The sequence below is a fragment of the Danio rerio genome, chromosome 6 (assembly GCF_052040795.2).
Source record: "Danio rerio strain M-AB ecotype USA chromosome 6, GRCz13ab, whole genome shotgun sequence".
Taxonomy (NCBI): domain Eukaryota; kingdom Metazoa; phylum Chordata; class Actinopteri; order Cypriniformes; family Danionidae; genus Danio; species Danio rerio.
The window spans coordinates 24298205-24320401 of record NC_141026.1 but is presented as its reverse complement, the minus strand read 5'-3'; the positions used below and the strand labels follow the sequence as shown (position 1 = coordinate 24320401).

General features: G+C 35.3%; 3 protein-coding genes across 21 annotated transcripts; 1 reads left to right on the top strand and 2 right to left on the bottom strand.

The window, feature by feature from the left end:
* Positions 1–327: 327 nt before the first annotated feature.
* Positions 328–6428, bottom strand: rnf135 (ring finger protein 135). Of its 9 annotated transcripts, none has more exons than XR_015493615.1 (6): positions 6063–6428; positions 4042–4137; positions 3837–3947; positions 3204–3312; positions 2011–3116; positions 1577–1761 (listed from the first exon to the last, which is right to left on the bottom strand). XR_015493615.1 is itself a non-coding variant. In XM_087257169.1 (5 exons), the coding sequence occupies exons 1-5, from the start codon at positions 6387–6389 to the stop codon at positions 2587–2589; spliced, it is 1173 nt and encodes a 390-aa protein (XP_087113295.1). In that variant the 5' UTR covers positions 6390–6428; the 3' UTR covers positions 328–2586. The 9 variants fall into 9 exon arrangements, 4 of the variants coding, with proteins under 4 accessions (XP_087113295.1, XP_087113297.1, XP_087113296.1 ...); XR_015493616.1 differs by having other exon boundaries at positions 2373–3116; XR_015493619.1 differs by lacking the exon at positions 6063–6428 and adding an exon at positions 5802–5886 and having other exon boundaries at positions 2373–3116; positions 3199–3312.
* A 55-nt stretch (positions 6429–6483) lies between these two features.
* On the top strand, positions 6484–12641 carry tefm (transcription elongation factor, mitochondrial). 6 transcript variants are annotated; one of them, XM_087255806.1, is made up of 4 exons: positions 6484–6536; positions 8411–8883; positions 8966–9115; positions 11004–12641. In XM_087255806.1, the coding sequence occupies exons 2-4, from the start codon at positions 8506–8508 to the stop codon at positions 11427–11429; spliced, it is 954 nt and encodes a 317-aa protein (XP_087111932.1). In that variant the 5' UTR covers positions 6484–6536; positions 8411–8505; the 3' UTR covers positions 11430–12641.
* Positions 11523–22005, bottom strand: atad5b (ATPase family AAA domain containing 5b). 6 transcript variants are annotated; one of them, XM_087255009.1, is made up of 14 exons: positions 21207–22005; positions 20665–20815; positions 20171–20549; positions 18152–18237; positions 17903–18048; positions 17659–17824; positions 17400–17573; positions 17069–17190; positions 16863–16956; positions 16729–16793; positions 16468–16653; positions 13310–14046; positions 12871–13023; positions 11523–12547 (listed from the first exon to the last, which is right to left on the bottom strand). In XM_087255009.1, the coding sequence occupies exons 1-14, from the start codon at positions 21855–21857 to the stop codon at positions 12475–12477; spliced, it is 3183 nt and encodes a 1060-aa protein (XP_087111135.1). In that variant the 5' UTR covers positions 21858–22005; the 3' UTR covers positions 11523–12474.
* Between the last annotated feature and the right edge of the window lie 192 nt (positions 22006–22197).

Genomic DNA, 22197 nt, shown 5'->3' with positions numbered 1-22197 from the left:
TACCTCAATCGCCTCACAGCAAGAAGGTCACTGGCTCGAGCCCCGGCTGGCACTTTTGTGTGGAGTTTGCATGTTCTCTCCATGTTCGTGTGTGTTTTCTCAGGGTGCTCCCCCACAAGGTCAAAGACATGTGGTATACTGTAGGTGAATTGGCTAGGCCTAATTGTCCATATTGTATGTATGTGTATGGATGTTTTCCAGTGATGGGTTGCAGCTGGAAGGGCATTCGCTGCTTAAAACAAATGCTGGATAAGTTGGTGGTTCATTCCACTGTGGCGACCCTAAATTAACAAAGGGACTTAGCCGAAGAGAAAATGAATGAATGAATTATTATTATATAAAATTTTATTTATAGTGCGCTTTTCTCAGACCCAAAGCGCTACAAGGCATACAGTAAGAAAGCAGAACAATAAAAAAACAGTAAAAACATCACAATAAGACAATAAGATATGAACAATAAAATTGAATGATTAAATTGACAAAAATAATCAATCGAAGTTAAAAACAATGGTAAAAAGCTGAGTCTTGAGAAGTTTCTTAAAACAGTCCAGAAAAGCGGCCTTCAATGTCTATTGAAAACACTGAAGTGGTAAAAAGGCAGTCAGCGGATGATACTGTTTTGTTTTTGAAGGGCGCTTCACAAAAACACTTGAACCCTTTTTTAAAGTCTCAGGTTTTTACTTTAACATAAACAAATGTGAATTATTGCCAGTGGGTAATTTTTTTGAATTTTTCATTTGTAATATTCCCGTGAGAGAGAGAGAGTGTGACATACAGTAACTGGAAAATAAAATAATTAAAGATTTATCAATTTTCTTCCAATCACTGAAAAAACACAAAAGGTACCATTGGCTACGAAGAGCTCCTTAAAGCAGAAGGTATTTCTATAAGCCCAGTCTATTTTTGTTGATTTAACACACAAACTAACTAATTGATGGAATGCTGACAAAAGTTCTTTGAAAAAAAACTGATTCTATTAAAAAATTATTTATGCTAAGTTGAAAAGTGGTCTAAATTTTAATACCCTAAATACCGATTTCTCTCAATGGGTTTTTCTCTCATATAGGTGCTTTAGAATTTTTTTAATTTGTAATTATAAAATTGAGAATCTCCACGAAGTTCTGCCCGCATAGTTTTTTTTATTTGAAATAATAGCAATATCTTGTACAAAAATGAATAAAATTTTATTTACAATTTGTTTAGCGATGAGCTGATATTTAAGGGACATTATTTAAATTTAGACTTTATGGCAAGATACCTATTACATAACAGGAATTTACTAATTTTATGTAATGCAATTTTCCATTACAAATAAGGCTAAAGAACTATAATTTTTATTAATTTACCCTACAAAAACATTTCTACAAAAATCTAAAATTGATATTGAGTTAAAATGCTGTTTTGTGAATGCTTTAATGAAACTATTTCATGTTTATTTTGGTCCTGCCAATATTCTCAACCTTTTTGGATGAATGTAGAAGCTTTCATTGCTTATAATATTTACAAATATGTTCCTTATCTTATAAACGTTATTTTGGGTGATTATGTTAAGGATCGATCACTCTTTAAAAGATCCTGGTTTTATTATAAACTTTATTCTATTATCACACAAATTTCACATACACAGAAAAGCAAACCTCTCTTTATGGTGCTAGACAAAGAAATTAAAATTCATATAAAAGTGATTTAAAAAAATCGTCTAAAAACAGAAAAGCAACTAAAACAGTTCATTTACAGTTGAAGTCAAAATTATTAGCCCCCCTTTTATTTTTTTAAAATTCCTAAATATTTCCTAAATTATGTTTAACAGAGCAAGGAAATTTTCACAGTATGTCTAATAATATTTCTTCTTTTAGAGAAAGTCTTATTTGTTTTATTTCAGCAAGAATAAAAGTAGTTTGTAATTTTTTAAAAAACATTTTAAGGTCAAAATTATTAGCCCTTTTAAACTAGATTTTATTCGATAGTCTGCAGAACAAACCATCATTATACAGTTACTTGCCTAATTACCCTTACCTGCCTAGTTAACCTAATTAACCTAGTTAACCTAGCCTTTAAAGGCCACTTTAAACTGAATAGAAGCGTCTCGAAAAATATCTAGTAAAATATCATTTACTGTCATCATGGCAAAAAATAAAATAAATCAGTTATTAGAAATTAGTTATTAAAATTATTATGTTAAGAAATGTGTTGAAAAAAGCTTTTCGATAAACAGAAATTGGGGAAAAAAATAAACAGGGGGGCTAATAATTAGGCAAGTTATTGTATAATGATGGTTTGTTCTGTACACTGTCAAAAAAATAGCTTAAAGGGGCTAATAACTTTGACCTTAAAATGGTTTTTAAAATATAAAAAACTGCATTTATTCTAGCCCAAATTAAACAAATACTTTCTCCAGAAGAAAAAAAATATTATCAGACATACTGTGAAAATGTCCTTGCTTTAATAAACATAATTTGGCAAATTTAAAAAAAAAATCAAAAAATCAAAGAGGGGCTAATAATTCTGATTTCAACAAAATATTCTGAAATAACGGAGTGCATAACTACTACAAACTATTCCAATCTATTATCCTTTATCCAACATTCAATGTTTAGGAAAGGATAAGGTGTTTTGTGTTAACCCATACAGCCAGAAGACAGGTCTGACAGGGTGAGAAAAACTGACCTTAAAACAGTGCAATTCAAGCAGGTTATCACACAAACTCTGAAAGTACAGCTTTCCTTTAGCCATGTCCAGAATTACTCGCACATTACTAGGAACACGATGCTTAACAGAAGTCTTTAAATCATTGTGCCAAGCACCCAGTTGCCCGCTGCTCCACTCCAAACACCAAGATGAGGAAGTTCTTCCCAACCTATCCCTACGCATCAGACTGGAATATGCCACCCCAACAGCCCATCCAGTGCAGTGTGTTGTGTCCACATCCCAATAAAAGCATCCTCCTCCTAATTCCTGATTCGCCATCCACTGACAGGCATCGAAACGACCATGCGTAGTTCTTCCTTGGTGCCCCAGGCGTGTTGCCAAACTGCGTTTCTCTGGACAAAAAATGAGCCGCTTGTTTCCCAGTTCAGGACAGAAGGAAAGATCAACAAACTTTGCAGGAAGAGCAGCTGGAAGAAAGAGCATATATGATATCATAATTTAAATATCATAAAGATACAAATGCAAGAAAATGACAGTTAGAACACAAACCTTACCCTCAGCTCTGCTGCTCTGCTGCTGAGCTTCTGCACTAGGAGTTAGATGAGCATCTTCAAGAGTGTTTGAATTTTCTGGATCCACCTCTACAAACTCCAGTGAACCTTCCTAGGGCAGTACATGGTTTTGATAAGAAGCCCATTTCCATGAAAGTGAAAGTCACTGTATGTTTCTCAGCATTTTTTCATTACAGCAATTAAAAAAAAAACCCCGCCTTAATCCCTTACCAAAACATGGACTTTTATTTAATGCTATACATAAAATCACCTTACTTACTGATATACATTACTGAAATTACTGTGCAGAGATTACTCACAAAAATATGGATAGAATAAAAGAGGCATTTAGCTAATTAAAGGACAATCGAGGAACTTTTTGCCTGTCAATCATTTAGCACCATCCCATCAGAGATTTTCATCCAATCAAAGAGTGACATGTATTTATGAATTATTCTCAATTATTTAAAAAAATTGATATTTTTTTTTATAAAAAATTGATAATATGTCAGCAACAGCTTAAATTCACCTTAAATATAACCATCGAAGAAGTAAGTTGTAAGCAAATATCAGTAAAGTATTCGAAAAAGGAACTTAAGAAGAGCCTCAGTTACAGTGGTAATTATCTTCAGATACCTCCTCCGACTGTTCCTGTGATGTCAGACTATAAATTCTGTCAGCATAGCAGCTTGAAGTAGGATAACTGTCTATAGATGATCCATCCATCTGAACAGTATCACACCCATCCTGAGAATGATTCAAAATGATTTATTATTTTCTAAACGTGTATTTCCCGTTGTATACAAACTGTATGCACATTTTCATGTGGTAAAAACATTACCTTGTAATCCTTCTTTGAGTCTAGTTCTTCTGAAAGCATGTCTTCTGTTTTTCTGATCTCAGCTTTTAACCAATCCAGACGTTTTATTAGACTGTCCTAATGAGCAGGTGAGAATAGCACAGTGTACATGTCAATAATAACTTGGTATATTCCAAAATATAATACATAACTAATAACCAGTCTTAAGGTTTACCGTGGTTTGGATAAGTCAATGTTTTAAAACCGACAAATTTTTCTGTTATACCGTTCTTAAGGTATAACAAACACACACACACACACATATATTATTTACCCCAGATAAATAAAGGGACTTAGCTGAAAAGTAAATGAATGAATGAATGAATAATTATCTCCAGCAGAAAAAGAACCTCTACATCAAAAGCTACTGGTCTAAAAATTTTAAATGTTTTGTAAAATAAAATATATTGTGTTCAATGGGGGATAAAAGTTTTTTTTTTTTACCCAGACATTAAAAATAACTTTTTTTCCGAGAAGTAATCACAATACCATGAAACCGTATTATTTCTATCCAAGGTTATCATACCATCAGAATCATATACAGACCCATACCTATTTTAAATGAACAGGCACACTTTCTATGTTCTATTCTATGTTGCTTTTTTGTCTTATTTGTGTTAAGAGAGGGTTTCCCAGCATAGTCTTTTGACTGGTATTATCTGGCTTTTAAGGTAGGGATCAAACTTGTATATAAAAAGGAAAATGTATAAAAGAAAGAAAGAATTATCTTTTTGCTGATAACCAGAATGTATCAACTCAGATCTGTATCACCTTTCAGACTAGACAGATTGATTACTGTGGTAGTATTTCTTTTCTAAAGGTGGCAAATGAGGAGATCTTCCAGTTATTTCCCTTTGTGTTCAGAAAACCAAACAAATGCATACAAGATTTAAACAGCATGAGGAAATGATGGCAGAATTGTAATTTTTGGGTGAACGATTACTTTAGAATTTGCTTTGAAATTCTACAGCAACTGTTAAACTGCAGTAATCTGATGTAATATGTATTTGCTGATACTAAGTAATTCAATATATGATGACAATGAACATGCACATTAATATTGTGGGGCCAAAAAATGTTGTGAATAATTACTAATATTTAAACTTTTAAAGTGCTTTTTAGAATATTCACAATGTTTTTGCAGTGGTTTTCATATTAGTGAAATGATAGAAAACATAATTGGTTATCTTTATAGTTCAAATATATATAAAAAAAAGTTTAACATGTAAATCTTTTGGCCTACTACTTGCTGAAATATTTTGACTGTTTATAGGCATGTTGTTCACTGATACCGTGTAATAAGGCTCAGTAATCGTAGTTGTAAGTAATGATACTTTATCGTAAAGTGTTATCTATTGTGCTTCATATTCATGCATACACTTTATAAACATTTTCTGATTATACCTTTTGAAGTAACCTTTTTTTTTTTTACATCTAACAGTGTTTACAGAATTTACAGTGTGAAAATTTGATACTAAGCTTAATAACTGTAACTATACAGATGAATACATTATTTCGACAGCATCCTACAATTAAATCACAGTAATGGCATATTTACTGTAAGTCAAATTATATGGCTGTCATTTCAGTTATTTATTTTATAAATGATACAATAACTTGCTTTTAAAATAACTATGAACCAACTAACTAAACTAACTACTTTTGATAGTAATTTACTGTAAAACAACTCACTGTGAAAGTAATTCAACTAGTAGCCTTTAAGTTGCGGTTAAATAATTTACAGTGTAAGGCAGGGGTCACCAATCTCAGTGCTGAAGGGCCAGTGTTCCTGCAGAGTTTAGCTTCAACTCACTTGAACACACCTGCTTGGAAGTTTCAAGAATACCTTGTAAGTTTGATTATGGTTTAGATAAATTCTGCAGGGCAGTGGCCCATTTGGTGACACTGGTATATTAGACTAGCAGTTATTTCAATCATCATTTTTTTGCTTCATTATTAGGCTGTTTGAGATAAACTTTTAAAGATTAAAACCATGAACTTGCCACTTTTGTAATTGCTCTCCCAGCATGTTGGGTTTTATGATCTTGGTCTGTTTCAGCCAGAATATCCCAGAATGTCCAACCACCAAGCTCCTGTAACTCCAGAATGTCGCATAGAGTAAAATTAATCTCTAATGCACTGCTGTTTATTTCTTTCCGGCAATGTGGACAATCTCTTTTCACGCTTTTAGCCCAGCATTCTTTTATGCACGTGTGACAATAGTTATGGCCACAAACTAGTGTAACGGGTTTTGTGAAAATATTAAAACATATTTCGCATTTAAGATTATTCGCGACAAACTTCACAATATCCTCATATAATGGCGACATCACGTCAAAAATTCTTCTCGGGATCGAAAGTGAAACTCCAGGCAGGCCGTTTTGTCCCGTCTTGTATATAGTCGGAACCAGTTACAAACGCCATGTTTCCACACGAGAACGCAACCTCGGGCCACTGAAGGCAACAACCCAACGAGCGTAAGGCATACCCATATGTAAAGCGAACACTAGTGTGTGGCGATTAAATATGTGGATCGTGAAAGGTATTCTGTCCTCTGTCGTTCTCAAAGGTAACAGCAGATGCAAGCATAGATGCAAGTAATAGCTTTTTGAATAGTTCTATATGAATAATCTTGCTCGTATATTCTGTCATTGTTTTCTAATCTGCCAACCTGCTTGAGTTTATTTCTCAACTTTAGATAATATATACCTAACAATGTTGTTAATGTTGGATATACATAACGTTAGTAGGGAAAGAATACAAGGACCATCAAGTCTTATTTTATCTTCAGCACAAGCAAGAAACTCATGCAGGGTTGAAAATTGGAGGTTAAGGAAATGGAGTTTTCTGCAAACTTTGCAACATTGGCCTTGTATTTCTGTTTATTACTGTATAGCTACTTTCTATCGGTATGATATCTTACGATATAATATGTACTCTACAGTGACACAATAGCTCTCTAAAAAATTTTCGGATACAATTTCGATTCCAGCAGATCAATATCAGTTTTAAGATATTGTCATTTTTATGAACTGACAAAGTCGTCCACAACATCAAGGGTAACACTTTACAATAACAGTATATAAATAATGATGTGATAATATGTAAACTAAACATTGCTGTATTATGAACTACTGATTAGTCTATGCATGTGCTAATCATGAACTAACTTTAACTACGTCACATACCTTAATTACTTGTTAGTGTATGATTGTACCACATAAGTATGCTTAATTTAACCATCATGAACTCTTATCGGATTTTATCGTGACTTTACCATTCTACTAACTTCTCATGAACTCCTTATGCACATCCATCTAGTTCATTTACAGTGAATAACAATAGAAAAGTGTTGTCAACATGAACCATATGACATGAACAGTTTAAACAGGAGTTTGTGAGTAGTTAATAGTGATGTGCCCCTCCTAGTAAAGTCATGATTGGGGACAGACAGAAGTTTTTTCTATTCTATTCTATTAATTTTTTGCTATTTCTTCGCAGAATTTTGTTAAAAATCTGCGGATTTATGCAGAATGATTTTGGGAGTATCATAAATAAAACCCTACTATATGAACTACAAAGTAATATCTTTTGTACTTGTATTTAATGTTTACAATGCAAATTATATTAGATCCACTTTATTTGGTAAACAAAGCAAGTATTCTATATATCTACTAAAAGACAGAAAATATTACTTTACAAACTATATTGTAAATAAATTAAATGAACATGTTCATATTAGTCAATAATTGTGCTAAAATTAATTTGAAAATTGAATAAATATAAATGTACACACATTTTACACAAGCAAATAAACAGAATCAATGATGGGCTAGAAACCTGCGTGCGCAGATTCCGTGTGGGCCCAGTCATGACATAACTATACATTAACAGCTCATGAGTTCATGTTGGTTACATTTAGCTTAAACTCAAATGTTAATTAACAACATGTACTAACAAGAAATTAAGGTAGACATTATTCACACATGAACTCTTGTGACTTATGTTGTAGTTAAAGTTATTTCATAATTTAGTGCATGTATTAACTCATTATTAATTCATAATAAAGTATTTTTTGGTTTACATTTTAATACATCATTATTCGTGTTATTGTAGTGTTACCAAAAACAAAGTACAGAAAAATGCGTCTTTAAAAATATGGAGGTATCCGCTTATTATGCAAATAATCAATACATCATATCGTTAGTCATTTGATCAATCCATATTAATGTATTTTTACACCCATACAGCAATCTATAGAACAAAATGCAATATGTGTGATGTGATATGTTGATGGTTTTGTCTTGTACGCTTGTTTGATTAAATCCATTAAATGTTTGATTGATTGCAGGACATTACAGTCTGTTCAGTCGTCCTCCTCCAAGCTCCTTGCCTGACTATGCACTCCGATTCTTGCACTTCACCTGTTGTAGAAGTAGCAAAATAATGTTTTCAGAGTTTGATAGCTCGAATGCATCCATTTCCCCTGAATTGAGACAAGAAAATGCCAAAGCCCTGGACTCATGTTACACTGAAGAGCAACGTGCAGTCATCCTCCAGCGTCTCAATACAGCCACAGAGTCAGAACTGGAACAGGTTAAATTGCTGCGAGGACGGAAATCGGTGAACATTGTCAAGTACAGGACCAGACATGGACCATTCAGCAGTCTGGAGAGTGTCATTAACGTGCCCTTACTGAAATACAAGAGCGCCATCATGGTGTTCGACTCCATTCTTAATCCAGATAACAAAAGGAAGAGGAACAAGGGGAAAGTCCATCTGGCTAAATTTATAAAACCAGATGTTAATCGAGCTCACTTGGAGGTAGGGCAAATTTGTGTTTAGAACTTCTTCTGTGAATGAACTATGTATGTTGTGCTATGTTTTGTTCTTGGATATCTTGCAGGATGCAAGCTCTATCATATCCATTGTTTGTGGCACAAACAAAATTGCTTGGGCCCACATGGACCGGGCAAGAACTGTCCTCGACTGGCAGCAAGCAGAGTGCCAGAGTTTTATGAAAGGCACGTATCTGGCATCTGATTATTTGGAAGATGTAAGTTTCTAATATTAATTGAGTTTAAATATTTAGTTCTGAGAAGGTAAACCTGCAATCCTTGAGGATTGAAGAACTTGAATTAGTGATTGATATTTAAAACGATTTAATTGTGTGTGTTTTGCAATAAAACTAAAAGTAATGAGAAATCCTTTCCTTTATTAAAGTCTCCAAGAAATCAAAACTAACCCTACAATTTAGTTAGCTCACTTTGCCAGTTTTGTGTGTGAACAATTCATCGGTGCATTTCATTAAGAAAACTGTTTGCCCTTCTATTCTTTAATTGAAATCTCAAAATGCACTTCCTGTTTGTTTTCAGTTAAATTATCAGATTACTTGATTTTGAGGTAATGGGTGTGCTAACATACTTAACCACACTGGTTCAACTGTCAGTTTTGACAACAAACCGATATGGTGAGCAGGAGGAGTCTGTTAGGTTGTAATAACTTATCTAAAGCCTCTTTCCTGATCTTTCTGAATGAAAGGCCTTCTTTACAGCATACAATAAGCCTGCGGTAGAAAAAAAATCCACCTCCACTGTTTGGTCATTTACAACTCACAATATAAAATAAATAACGAACGAAGCTTCCGGTTCATGGAGACTTTAAGGTCACGTCTTGGAAAATAAAAAATAAACAAATTGTAAGATGGAGTCTTGGTTCTGTGCATCAGTTTTATGTGGACAAAAAAATTGCATTAGATCTTGCTTCAACAGAGAAATCAAATATTGACTCTTCTGACATTTTGATGTTAAAAAAATGCATGAAAATGATCTGTGATTGAATAATTTTTAATAATGTGCTTTCATTAAAGGGTTAGAAGTATGTCCTTATCCTCACACTAGACCAATCTTGTATTTGTTTTTTGTTTGTTTGTTTACTGCAGAACACAATTTTTTTTGATAAACATTTTAGGTTCAGTTTTTTTCAAAATTGTATCCATTTTGATCGTAATTTCCCATCTTGATAAACAAATAATTAGAATTATATGTGCCAAAATGTCTAAGTCAGGAATGTCAAACTCAATTCCTGGAGGGCTGCAGCCCTGAACAGTTTAGTTCCAACCCTAATTAAACATACCTGATCAAACTAATTGAGTCTTTCAAGCTTGTTTGAAACCTTCAGGTAAAGCTGCGGTCACACTGGTCTTTTCCCCATAGACTTCTATTCATACGCGCGTGAATGCGTCAGACTAGAAACACAGGTTCATGCGTTAAGTTTTGCAGTCAGCTGTGGTGCAAAGTTCAAGCTTGGTGAACTTTTTTTTTTTTTTTTTAAGCTTGTGAACTCTGACCTGCGAAATCGCATCACTTGACTGCGTGAGACCAATCGAGGATCAAAACATGACCTCTCTGGACAGAAATTTAAATCACTCACTTTTTTAATGTCTAATAATCTTGTTTAATCCCGCCCCTTTTCGTAGTGCCTTACAACCAAATTTCGCACAAACACTTGTGTGACCGCAGCTTAAATGTGTTGGAGCAGCGTTGGAACGGTTTTCCAGGAATTTAATTTGACATTCCATGTCTAAGTGGTCAAACTTTATTTTGATGGTCCATTTGTTGAATTTAAGTTACATTGCATCTACATGACAACTAATTCTCATTAGGTTATAAGTAGACTGTTAGGTGGGGTTAGGGTTGGGTTTAAAGTTATTCTAAGTTGACATGTACCTGCAAAATTTCTTATAGTGAGTGAAATGTCTGTTGGAGCAGTATCAACATATTAAGCAGACAGTCTATGCACGAATACTCAAATGGACCATCAAAATAGTGTTACCTCAAGAGTTGTGGTTTACCTTGTCATAATATTGATTTCTACTTCTATTTAGTGAATGTGCACTGGGATAACCTCTTAAAATTACCGTGTATATTCTTTGTCTACTCTAGATTTCTTCAGTTATTTCAAGCTTTCCTGCTGCTGACTTCTTTTTAGTGGAAAAGCCAAGTATCTCTCCTCAGAATACATCTTTATTTCCAGTCATGGTCCATCTCCGCACAGTAGAGGCCATGCTATTTGCTTTACTCTCTCAAGCCAGGGAACCAGGAAGCCCCCCTAAAGTCCTTAACATGATGCGCATATCCGTTGGTCGCCATTTTGACCTAATGGTGGGAGACTGTCGGACAAGTGGAGCTGAGACACTGAGAAAGATGATGACGGATTCGGTGATGAAGCGAGACCCACGTGTTCTTTTCCCTCATGACCTGGTTTTAAAGCACAGGAACTCCTTTCAGATGAGTAGTAGGAATAAAGGGGAAGAGATGTGTGATGCTCTACTGCAAGCTGTTGCATTTTTTGAGCTCCTGCAGGAGTGAATCACCACCAGATGACTGTTTGACTTATTTTGGACTTGATCAGCTGAGTGCTAGGAAGTTCCTTCAGCCATTGAGTAAAACATTACGCAATACTTTTCTAATTCATTACCCAAGACTTTATTGATTTACCCGGGTGTTAAACTGGAACATAGTCAGGCTTTAAACGTTAAATGGCAACAACATGGTATTTTACATGTCATTACAGCCCTATTCAAAGGTGGCACTTAGTTTTATACAACAAGCCTAACTGTCTTTTTCTATTAAGAGACCTTGCTCTGGGTTGGAAGCTAAATGTTTATCTTAAGGGTGCTAATTTAAACCCCACAAAGATTAAGCTGTCATCGTTGGAAATTTGAGAAAGGCCCTTAACCCTTTGTTGCTGCTTAAAGGGAATGTGTACTGCCCCTTGGATTAAAGTATCTGTTCAAAGTCATTTTATTTAATTCATGAGAATATAAATAGAGCTGCAGTGTTTAAACATTGAATACTCAATACTCAACACCAACAAACAAACATCCAAGAGTTTACATACAAACACAAACATATATGGACAAGGTCGACACCTGACTAATGAGGATTGTAATGACCTCACGTTCTAAATACAAGGAGGAGTTGATTTTACCTTTTGCAGCTATTACACGTTCTACTCTTCATTTTTAGGCTTTCCTCAAGATATCTGAAATGGGGTTAGATGGATGCAACTGGCCTGCCCCATAACAAAAGCGAGTAACCCTGTTGTAACTTGTATGTTTTTATAATTATGCACACATTCAACTAAATCGCTTTAAAAGCAATGGGGTTACTCACTTTAAAGCAAACTCAACTGTTTTCCAGTGTATAGGATGTGCTCTTTGCGGAAAACAAAAACAGTTAATAGTTTCATCATTTGGCTTTTTGTAAACACAAAGATGCCATAAACAGTCTTTTACAAGTCTTTAAATAAAATATTTCTGAAACATAAAAAACTGAAAGTTCACATCCCTTTAACTATACAGAAAACCACGCAAAAGTTGAAGAAAATTTACTGCACCAGCTCAGTCACACATCAAGGGAAATCCACTGCCATAAGTTCTAAAGTGCTTCTGGGTAGGTGAAGGCTTGAGAGGTAGTGTGAACGTCTGACAGGACAAAGAGAGAGAGAAGAAAAAGAAAACATTGCTTGAACAAATACACAATTGTAAAAAAGAAATAAAATCACTTATTTATAACAAAGCACCAGCCCTCAACATGGTCTCCTTTGAAAACATTAGTTAATGCATTGGATAACATGCGCTAACAGTGAACAATATTATTTAAAAACAAATCTTGCATAGTGAAAAAACATTGATTCATACAAAATATTATGTATTTGCAATATTTTCCTATGAAAAGAAGTGCACAAAATACAACTGTACACTTACTTGGCTGTATAATAACCATGCATGATGATAAAAAAAAATACCTAATCGAGTGCTGTCCTTTAATTCTCTCTGATCGACAGATTGATCGCAGAGTGGGCAGGTAGTCCATGAAAAAAGCACGCTTATTACGAAGACAACAGATCTTTCTGCTGGAATTCAGTATGGATGCTAACTCCCTGTGCTTCTGGGCAACCCTGTAACAAGAGTCAAAAATCAGATACCACAAGAACTTAACCACAGCATAAATAAAGGTAAAAGAGATAGTTCACCCAAAAATGAAAACACATTTTTTTGCCCATCGTACATTTGATTTAAACCTGGATGAGTTTCTTTCTCCTGCTGAACACAAAAGGAGAAATGATGGAAACAAAAGTTTTTTTTATATAAATATAATTTTTGTTTAGCAGCAGAAAGAAACAGGTGGGATGAGGAAATGACAACAGCTTACATTTTAAGTGAATTATACGTATACAGACAAACCTAGGTTCACAGAATTTGCAGTGACACGTTGCGAGGTATTTTTGGCCAAATGGCTGAGAAAAGGAAGCCATCACTTGCTCCCATCTCTCTGAAGACATCTTCTCTCTCAGTCTTGCAGCTTCTGTCCAGATTCCAGAGAGTTCAGTCTGGCAGCGATGGAAACTCAAAACTTCCACAAAAGCCAGTAGCTGGGAGGAATTCTCAAAATATTGTCTGATTTGCTCTTCTCTTTGCAAGTCTAACAAACTATCCTTCAGTGTGGCGCCCATCCAACCAAGAGCTTCTGTTTTACAAAGTTCAGTTCTACTGAGAGATGGTTTTTGTAAGCAAGCATCCACAAAAGACATGTTGTCGAAAAAACTTCCAATGCACAACACATGCTGAAATATGAGTGATTTGCTTTGTCCACGAGCACGAGGTTCAGAAGCCAATTTGTTAGTTTGCTTCGAGGGATCTGAAGCCTTGACTGAATATGGGTAAGAAATAGTTTTTGGCCTGTGTGTTTTTCCCCTGCAGGCTGATTTTCTCTCATGTACATTTGAGGAAGTCTGTAACATTAAGCCTTCTGACTTCTCTCCTTTAGTATTGGGATTTGAAAACTCTTGCAGATAAAAAGATTGAGACGAGAATTTGGGTGAAAAAAGACTTCCGATGATAAAGTACAGTAGACCAGCTCCGGTTTTCTCTGCCAGGATCTCCAAACATCTGCTATTTTTCAGCTCAGTCCATGATCTACACTGTTGAGTTTAAGACAGAATGCACAAATCAATTTTTATTTATGAATCTCTGCAACTGAATATCATTATCATCACCAACACACTTGGAGACTGCTGGTTTGATTTGAAAAAAAATTAAATCAGTCAAAATACAAGACTAACTGTGTTCAATTTTTTTTTATCTTTTGGAAAAAGTTTAGATATGCTGATAAAATAAAAAGTACACAAAGTCACTGAGACAAAAATCCACATCACCCCAGTAAATCAATATCTATTACCAATCAATTTGAGTCATAGTACATCCGGTTTATGCTTGATGATATCAAGTTAATGTCATGATGTACAAACAAGATGCATACAGTAATTGTGAAAATGTCATTTACTTGAGTTTGTAAATAATGGAAATCATTTTTGGGTGGTCTATCCATTTAAAATTGAAATAATGGCCAACCACAGTTAACACAGATATATATATATATATATATATATATATATATATATATATATATATATATATATATATATATATATATATATATATATATATATATATATATATATATTAGGGCTGGGCGATTTAGCAAACAAAAAAAATGTAGGTTTTTTATAAAGTTTGACCGATTCACGATTTCGATTTTTTTTTTTACTACTAGTCTTCTCAAAACATTACAACAACATGACTGAAGTAACATTCAAGTAACTTGAAAAACCATCTGGTTAAGGAACATTGTATTTTTAATAGCCATGTCATACAAAAATCGGTCAAGGTGTAAATAAATGTAAAACAAATTCACGAGTTAAATAGTGTTGCTGAAGATTTGAATAAGAAATATTTGTGTAAATATTGCACTTGCAGGAATACAGAGGTATTTTTTTGCAAGTTTTGCTGAGCCTAGGAAAGATTGGCTGTCAGCTCGGCTTTGACTTTGTCTTCTGATTAAATGACAGGTTGTAAGGATGCTGCATTTTTCTTAAAAAGAGACAGTGGAAGTAAAGGACTGAACATGGAAACTGTAAAGCCTAATTTAACCCAATGTGTGAAGTTGTGGATGTATAGCAGGAGCAAATAAAAGCACCAGATGTGTGTCTAATATAAAATAATATATTTAATATTATTATATTTAATATTAATTGTAATTTTTCCCCCTTTTAAATACCGATCATTTGACGCGCTTAGCTCCACTCTCTGTATTATGCTGCCTGATCTGGTTTTCAATTAGGTCCGCTAAAAAATGTCATGGGGGCTGGTACTTTCATTTTCACTGCTACAGGCCCTCACCTCTGCTCGTGTTCAAACCAAAAGATCGGTGCAGTTTTTCACATGGCAGGATTTTACGTCCTTCATACATGTTGAGATCGAGTTTATCGACTTGATGAGGGAATGTCTTGACAATCCACACAGGGGTGCAACAAGTAAAATCCTACATGACTTCACGCTTTAACAGGCAGTCAAGCAGGTCACACACCAGAAGCGCCGCGACACGGCGCGCACATGACAGTTTAAACTATCACACACCAAACGCACACATTCGCATGATATTTAACATGAAACTAATCAGATGGCGCTCTGTGGGCCGGCTGAAATATGAACTGCTTCATGAATCTTGGCTGGTCGGCGCTGGTGTGTGTATAGAAACCTGTTTAAAATTCTAAAATCCATGCCGCTGCGTGGTGCTGCGCGGCGCGTCGCCGAGAAGCGCTTCTGGTGTGCTTCCTGCTTCATACAGAGAGTGAACCCAAGCGCATTGGTGCCATTATAATGTATTAAATATATATATATATATTTTTAAATCGCGATTTCCCGATTTGATTCAAAATTAAATCGTCTTAAAACGTAAATACGAATTAATCGAAAAAAATCTGAAAAATCGCCCAGCCCTAAAATATACATGTATATATATATATATATATATATATACATACAGTACTCCAGAAATATAAGTACACGCCTCACAAATCTATATTTTAAATTCATATTTTAATAGGAGGCTATACAATATTATATTTGTGCATATACATTAGATTAGTCAAAGCTGAAGCCAAATCTGTTGAAGTCAGAATTATTAACCCCCTTTTGATTTTTTTTAATATTTCCCAAATTATGTTTAACAGAACAAGGAAATTTTCACAGTATGTCTGATATTGTTTTCTTATGGAAAAAGTCTATTTGTTATATTTCAGCTAGAATAAAAGCAGTTTTTAATTTCTTATGAATCATTTTAATGTCAAACGTATTAGCCCCTTTAAGCAAATTGTTTTTTTCTGCATACTCAACAGAACAAACCGTCGTTATACAATAACTTGCCTAATTACCCAAACCTGCCTAGTTAACCTAATTACCCTAGTTAAGCCTTTAAATGTCATTTTAAGCTGTATAGAAGTGCCTTGAAAAATATCTAGTCAAATATTATTAAAACGTCAACAGATGTCAATTCAACTCACTTTGAGTGTGTTCTGGAGAATTTGCAGTTCTGTGCTCCCTCCACCACTACAGACCCAGAGCTGAAGCTGGAGAATACTCTGCCTGATGTCCCCCTTATTCTGACACAGCAGAAAGGCCATGTATTCTGGATCAGTTTTCATGTTCTCCACCGCACACAAACACTGCAGATAGCTCCTGATGGTTTGCTGAGTTAAAAAAATATAGAATTACTTCATCAGAATGTGATATGCTTAGATTACTGTTCAAATGCATGTTCTCACCAGTGAAGGAGTGCGGAAATGGATTTCGTCAAAATGCCCCTTAAGTCTTGCTCCAAATAATGGGTCTACGAGTAAGCAAGATTTTAGCAAACCAATATGTTTCGTTGCATATAGTGCCATTACAAGTTGCTTACCGTTGGTTGTCAGAATTATGGGTCTTTTGCTTGTGCTCATAAAAGTCTTAATAGCTGTAAGAAATCCAACATCTTCCGGGAAAATAACATCAACCTGGGGAGCACATTTATCATCAAAAAGTAGAACGGGGTAAATCATATAATAATTCATTTATTCAAATCATGAAGCATGTTATCTGATCAGTTTAACAACAACGACTTTTTACCTCCTCAAACAGTATTAGTGACACAGGGATTGCACGGCTCTGATTTTTAGAGGCTGACTCTTTGCCTCTTTCACTTTTACACCCAGATCCCGATTTCTGAAGTCTATCTGGTTCAACAGTAGCTGTAATTAGATTTGGAATTATTAATAATAAATAATGAAATAACTTAACTGCCGCAATATGTTTATAAAAAGCATCCATCCATGGTTTTACTGAATGCATCATTACACAAGTGCAAAGTTATTTAATCTATCTTAAATATATGTAAGTGAACTATTTCTTAAATGGCATCTTTATCCACATACTTTTTAAACAAGCCACAAGCACTTACCATGCTTACAGCGTTCTGGACCATCAGATGTTTTAACTAGAGATTTTTTGCTACTCAACTTGAAGAAGCGAGTGAGCTTTACTGGTTGTGGATTTCTGATGTTATGGGAATCACTTCGACAAACTGAAGTCTCCTTAGATGGTGAAGTAGTAACTTTTCTATGTGCTTCCTTGCCTGTGGAAGCTGAAGATAAAATCAATCCTTTCAGATTCAATCTATCTAATTAGCTATAGCCTTTTTATCAAGGAAAATCACTCACAAACTGGAGCAGGTTTGATTTGGCTTTGGTTAATGACCCCAGATTCAGATTCGACAGCTGAGGGTTTAATACTCTCAAGGTCCATCTGATGAGACTGAGTCGCTTCTGTCAGCTGAGAAAGGAGGAGTCGACCACAGCGCAGGGCTGAACTGTTCACTTCAAATACCTGTGAGAAACACGTCATTAAAGCTAGTTGTAATAGACAGTCAGTGAGCTGCAAAAGAGAAAACACTACAATATTTACCTTGAATCCCAGCTCTTGTGCACAGGCATACACGGCAGCTGTTTTGCCAACTCCTGAAGGACCAGTAATGAGCACAGTGTTACAAAGCTCCTTCACTTGGTCTATGGATACAGCATCACCCACAAAATCACCACAGTCCCAGGACTCTACAGGTATAGAAATGTTTAGAAACATTTGTCAGTAACAAGAAAATAGAGGCTTAAAACTTGCCATATTATATTTTAGTGAAAATATACGCAGGTAAGTCACCAGCAGCTTCTTTTTTCATTCTTCTTTCATCTTGTCGTCTTCTCCTCTCTTCGGTGTCTGCTCTTGTTTTCCATTCTTTTAGCCAGCTGTGATTGGCGAAATGAAAAAAGGTTTTGTTTTTTGTTCCAGTTTGTTACATTTGACTTCATGTGTTTGTTTATCTTTTTGTTGCATTCCTTGTAAAGTGTCCTTAAACTCTGGAAAGGCGCTAAATAAATACAAATTATTATTATTATATGTTTCAGGTGTTTATTTCTTTTAATTTTGATGATTTGGATGACAACTAATGAAAACCCCATTTTCAATATCTCAGAAGATTTGAATATTGTGAAAAAACCACCATGTACAGACGTATCCGAGACAGGTTTTAACAGCATTAGAAGTATCTCGCATAGGCTAAAGACTGGAATGCTGCTGAGTGCTCCAAGTTATGTTTTCTGATGAAAAAACATTTTGCATTTCCTTTGGAAAACAGGATCCCAGAGTCTGGAGGAAGAGAGAAGAGGCACACAACAATTCATGTTGGTTGAGGTCCAGTGTAAAGTTTCTACAGTCAGTGATGATTTGGGGTGCCATGTCATCTGCTGGTGTTGCTCCACTGTGTTTTCTGCGGTCCAAGATTAACACAGCCATATAGCAGGACGTTTTGGAGCACTTCATGCTTCCTGCTGCTAACCAACTTCATTGAGATGCAGATTTCCTTTTCCAACAGGTCACCTGCACACAGTACTGAGTTCTTGGTCCAAGGACCATGGTATCCCGTTTCTTAATTGGCCAGCAAACTCTCCTGACCTTAACACCATAAAAAATGTATGGCGTATCGTGAAGAGCAAGAAGTGATATGCCAGAACCAACAATGCAGAAGAGCTGAAGGCCATTATTAGAGCAACCCGGGCTCTCATATCACCCGAGCAGTGCCACAGACTGATCGACTCCATGTCACACCACATCGATGCAGTAATTCAGGCAAAAGCAACCCAACTAAGTATGGAGTGCTGTGTGCATGCTCACACTTTTCAGTTGGCCAAGATTTCTAAAAATCCTTGCTTTGTATTGGTCTTAAGTTATATTCCAATTTTCTAATACAGAATTTGGAGTTTTCATTATGTGTCATCAAAATTAACAGAAATAAACACTTGAAATGTGTAAGTCTTTGTGGAATTAATGTAAACAATATACAAGTTTTTCGTCTTGAATAAAATTATTGAAATACATTGTAATGAATGGCGACGCAGTGGCCCAGTAGGTGCTGCTGTCGCCTTACAGCAAGAAGGTCGCTGGTTTGAGCCTCGGCTGGGTCAGTTGGCATTTCTGTGTGGAGTTTGCATGTTCTCCCTGCGTTCGTGTGGGTTTCCTCCGGGTGCTCCGGTTTCCCCCACAGTCCAAAGACATGTGGTACAGTTGAATTGGGTAGGCTAAATTGTCCGTAGTGAATGAGTGTGTGTGGATGTTACATGCTGGATCAGTTGGTGGTTCATTACGCTGTGGCAACCCCGGATTAATAAAGGGACTAAGCCGAAAAGAAAATGAATGGATGAATGATCGTAATGAATTAGTTTCTCCATTTCTTTATTAAGCATATGTGATTGTCTTGAGGAATCTATACTTATTTAGTATTTTATATTTCTTTTAATCTTGTTCATGCTAAGCACTTTGAACAACCACTCTGTATGAAATGTGCTATGTAAATAAATTTAGCAAATCCATTTAGCAAAATCTAATATTTTTAATATTTAAAAGTTATGTATTTATTTTTTAGCTAAATTGTTTAATTAGTACATTTACAATTACCCTGCTTCTCTGAATTTATTTAAATTGGACCGTTAAATTCATCTAAAAATGAAAAGTAGTTTAATTACAGTAACTATGTTCTTTTGTAACTAATTAAACCCAACATTATGCAAATTGTGGATACATGTTTGTGTGTTGTATGAAAAAGAATGATTAAATTAAACTTATTTTTTTTGGTTAACATTCCATGTTACTATAGGCTGTAATATTACAGTGATTCATTTTTACCTGTGCAATTGCCGTACAGATGCAGAGTTTCCAATGACTTCACTTGACTGCTGAGGTTGATATTTATCTGTCCAAAGAACATCATCCACTCTTAGCCTTTGGTTCTGATAAACAGAGTCATTTTGTACTGGTTCAGTGACTATAGCACAGAATGTAGTTTGTTGCTGTCTGCACTTTGTTCGACTCAGTCGGTTTGTGTACTTTGAATGAGGGTTGACCAAAACATCAGAAAATAGCTCAAAATCCTTAATGGCAAATCTAATTCCTTTGTTCATTCTGTAACGTTTGTATGTCCTGTACTGATCCTCCAGCTCCAGCTTTCTCTTCCTCTGAACACAATAATCTGAATGATGCTTGTAATTTTCAGACATTTCTGCTTCTAAAAAAATAAAGGCAGATTTCAGCAAGGAGTTGCGTAAGACTGTTTGTCCTGATGATCATTATTTTAAACAAAAAACAACCATTTATATTCATTTGCAAATATAATTGCCTACCTAAAGCAGAGCTCTCCTCCATAGATGAAGTTCCCTTCTTCAGAAGAAGGGTGAAAAACCTTTGGACAGGAAACTGCAAATTGAGTTTTTGAATGTCTTTCAGCAACTCACAGCTATTTTCACTGGGAATTTCCTTTCTCCAGCTCAACCTCTGCCAAAAAACAACAATAAAAAAACAGCACTGTACAAAGAACAATAAATTAATAGTTCAATTTAAATCCTACAAGAGTGAAACCTGATCTTTTTGACTTGAAGACCAACCAATCTGTTGTGTTGAAATAGGTAATGCTGTCAGAATAAATTCTTAGCATCTTTTACACAGTAGAGGGTATTAAAATGTAAAAATATATGATTACATAATAAAATTATTAACTACATTATTTTAACATGCAAATTTAAGTTGTAATGTAACGTGTTGGACAATAAAACAGCCATGTAAAATAAAACACTTTTAGAAGATATTCCAAAAATAAAGAGTTGATGCACAATACTGTGAGAAAATTATATTGTTACACCAGTGTGACATCTTTAAGCTAACCCACCATTTCTTTGACGGTTCTGACGTTGGGTGGTTCTCTACATGAAGACGTGCTGTTGTTTGAGGACCTCAAGTTTTGGATAGGATCATGTTTTGAGGTCTCTTGGATTTGGCCAATGTTCATTTTTGGCTGATCTATCAAGTGGTCCCCATCATCTATCTCTGTTTGTAAAAATCTGGTCAACCCCTCTTTATTAGATCCAAAATGATCAATGGCTGGCTTTAAACTACTGTCACTAGAGGCATGCTCTCTCTTTGCAGGAGTGCAGACGAGCTGCACGCTCATATTATTACTCGTCCTCTTTGATGTCACCTTATTGCTGTTTTGCACTCTTTGAGAAAAGTGTTCTTTCTGAGTCAAGTTGTCTTTATCGTCAGTAGTTCTTACAGCATCTGTAAAAAATGTTCCTTTACAAAAGGTAGTCGATTCGTAGCTCCCAGTTACATGGCTGGGATTGTTCCCGACAATATTATCCGATGTTCTGTACGTTTTTGCTAGTTTCAGTCTGTTACGTTTCGGGTGCATTTGGGTTTGGGGGTTGCCTTCTGATTGTAGGACTCCAGCATGAAAATTCCTTCTGTTGCAGACACTTCCGGAAGAGTTCATTATTTTTACAACAGCCAGAGGAAAGAGCGACGAATCCATTGTTGCCATAAATATTTTAAACTCCGATGTTATTTGTGTTAATTCCAAATATCACATTTCCGGCTAAAGTAACATAAAAGAAACACCGAGCACGAAAGCTCATAACGACGCGAATCGACAGTTCAACCTCGCGCCAAGCGGAAAGATTGCGTTATCCAATCAAATTCCTCCTGTCGTCCGACGTCAACTTCTCGAAGGCGCGGCTTCTTGCCAGCAAAATACGCAAAAAGTCTAGCGCTCTTTAGTCTACAATTAACTATGAATTTAGCTGTAGACTAACTGTTGCTCTACTACAGCGGACAATGCTTTTAAAATATTGAGAATGACTTCGTAATTGATTTCCAAAAGA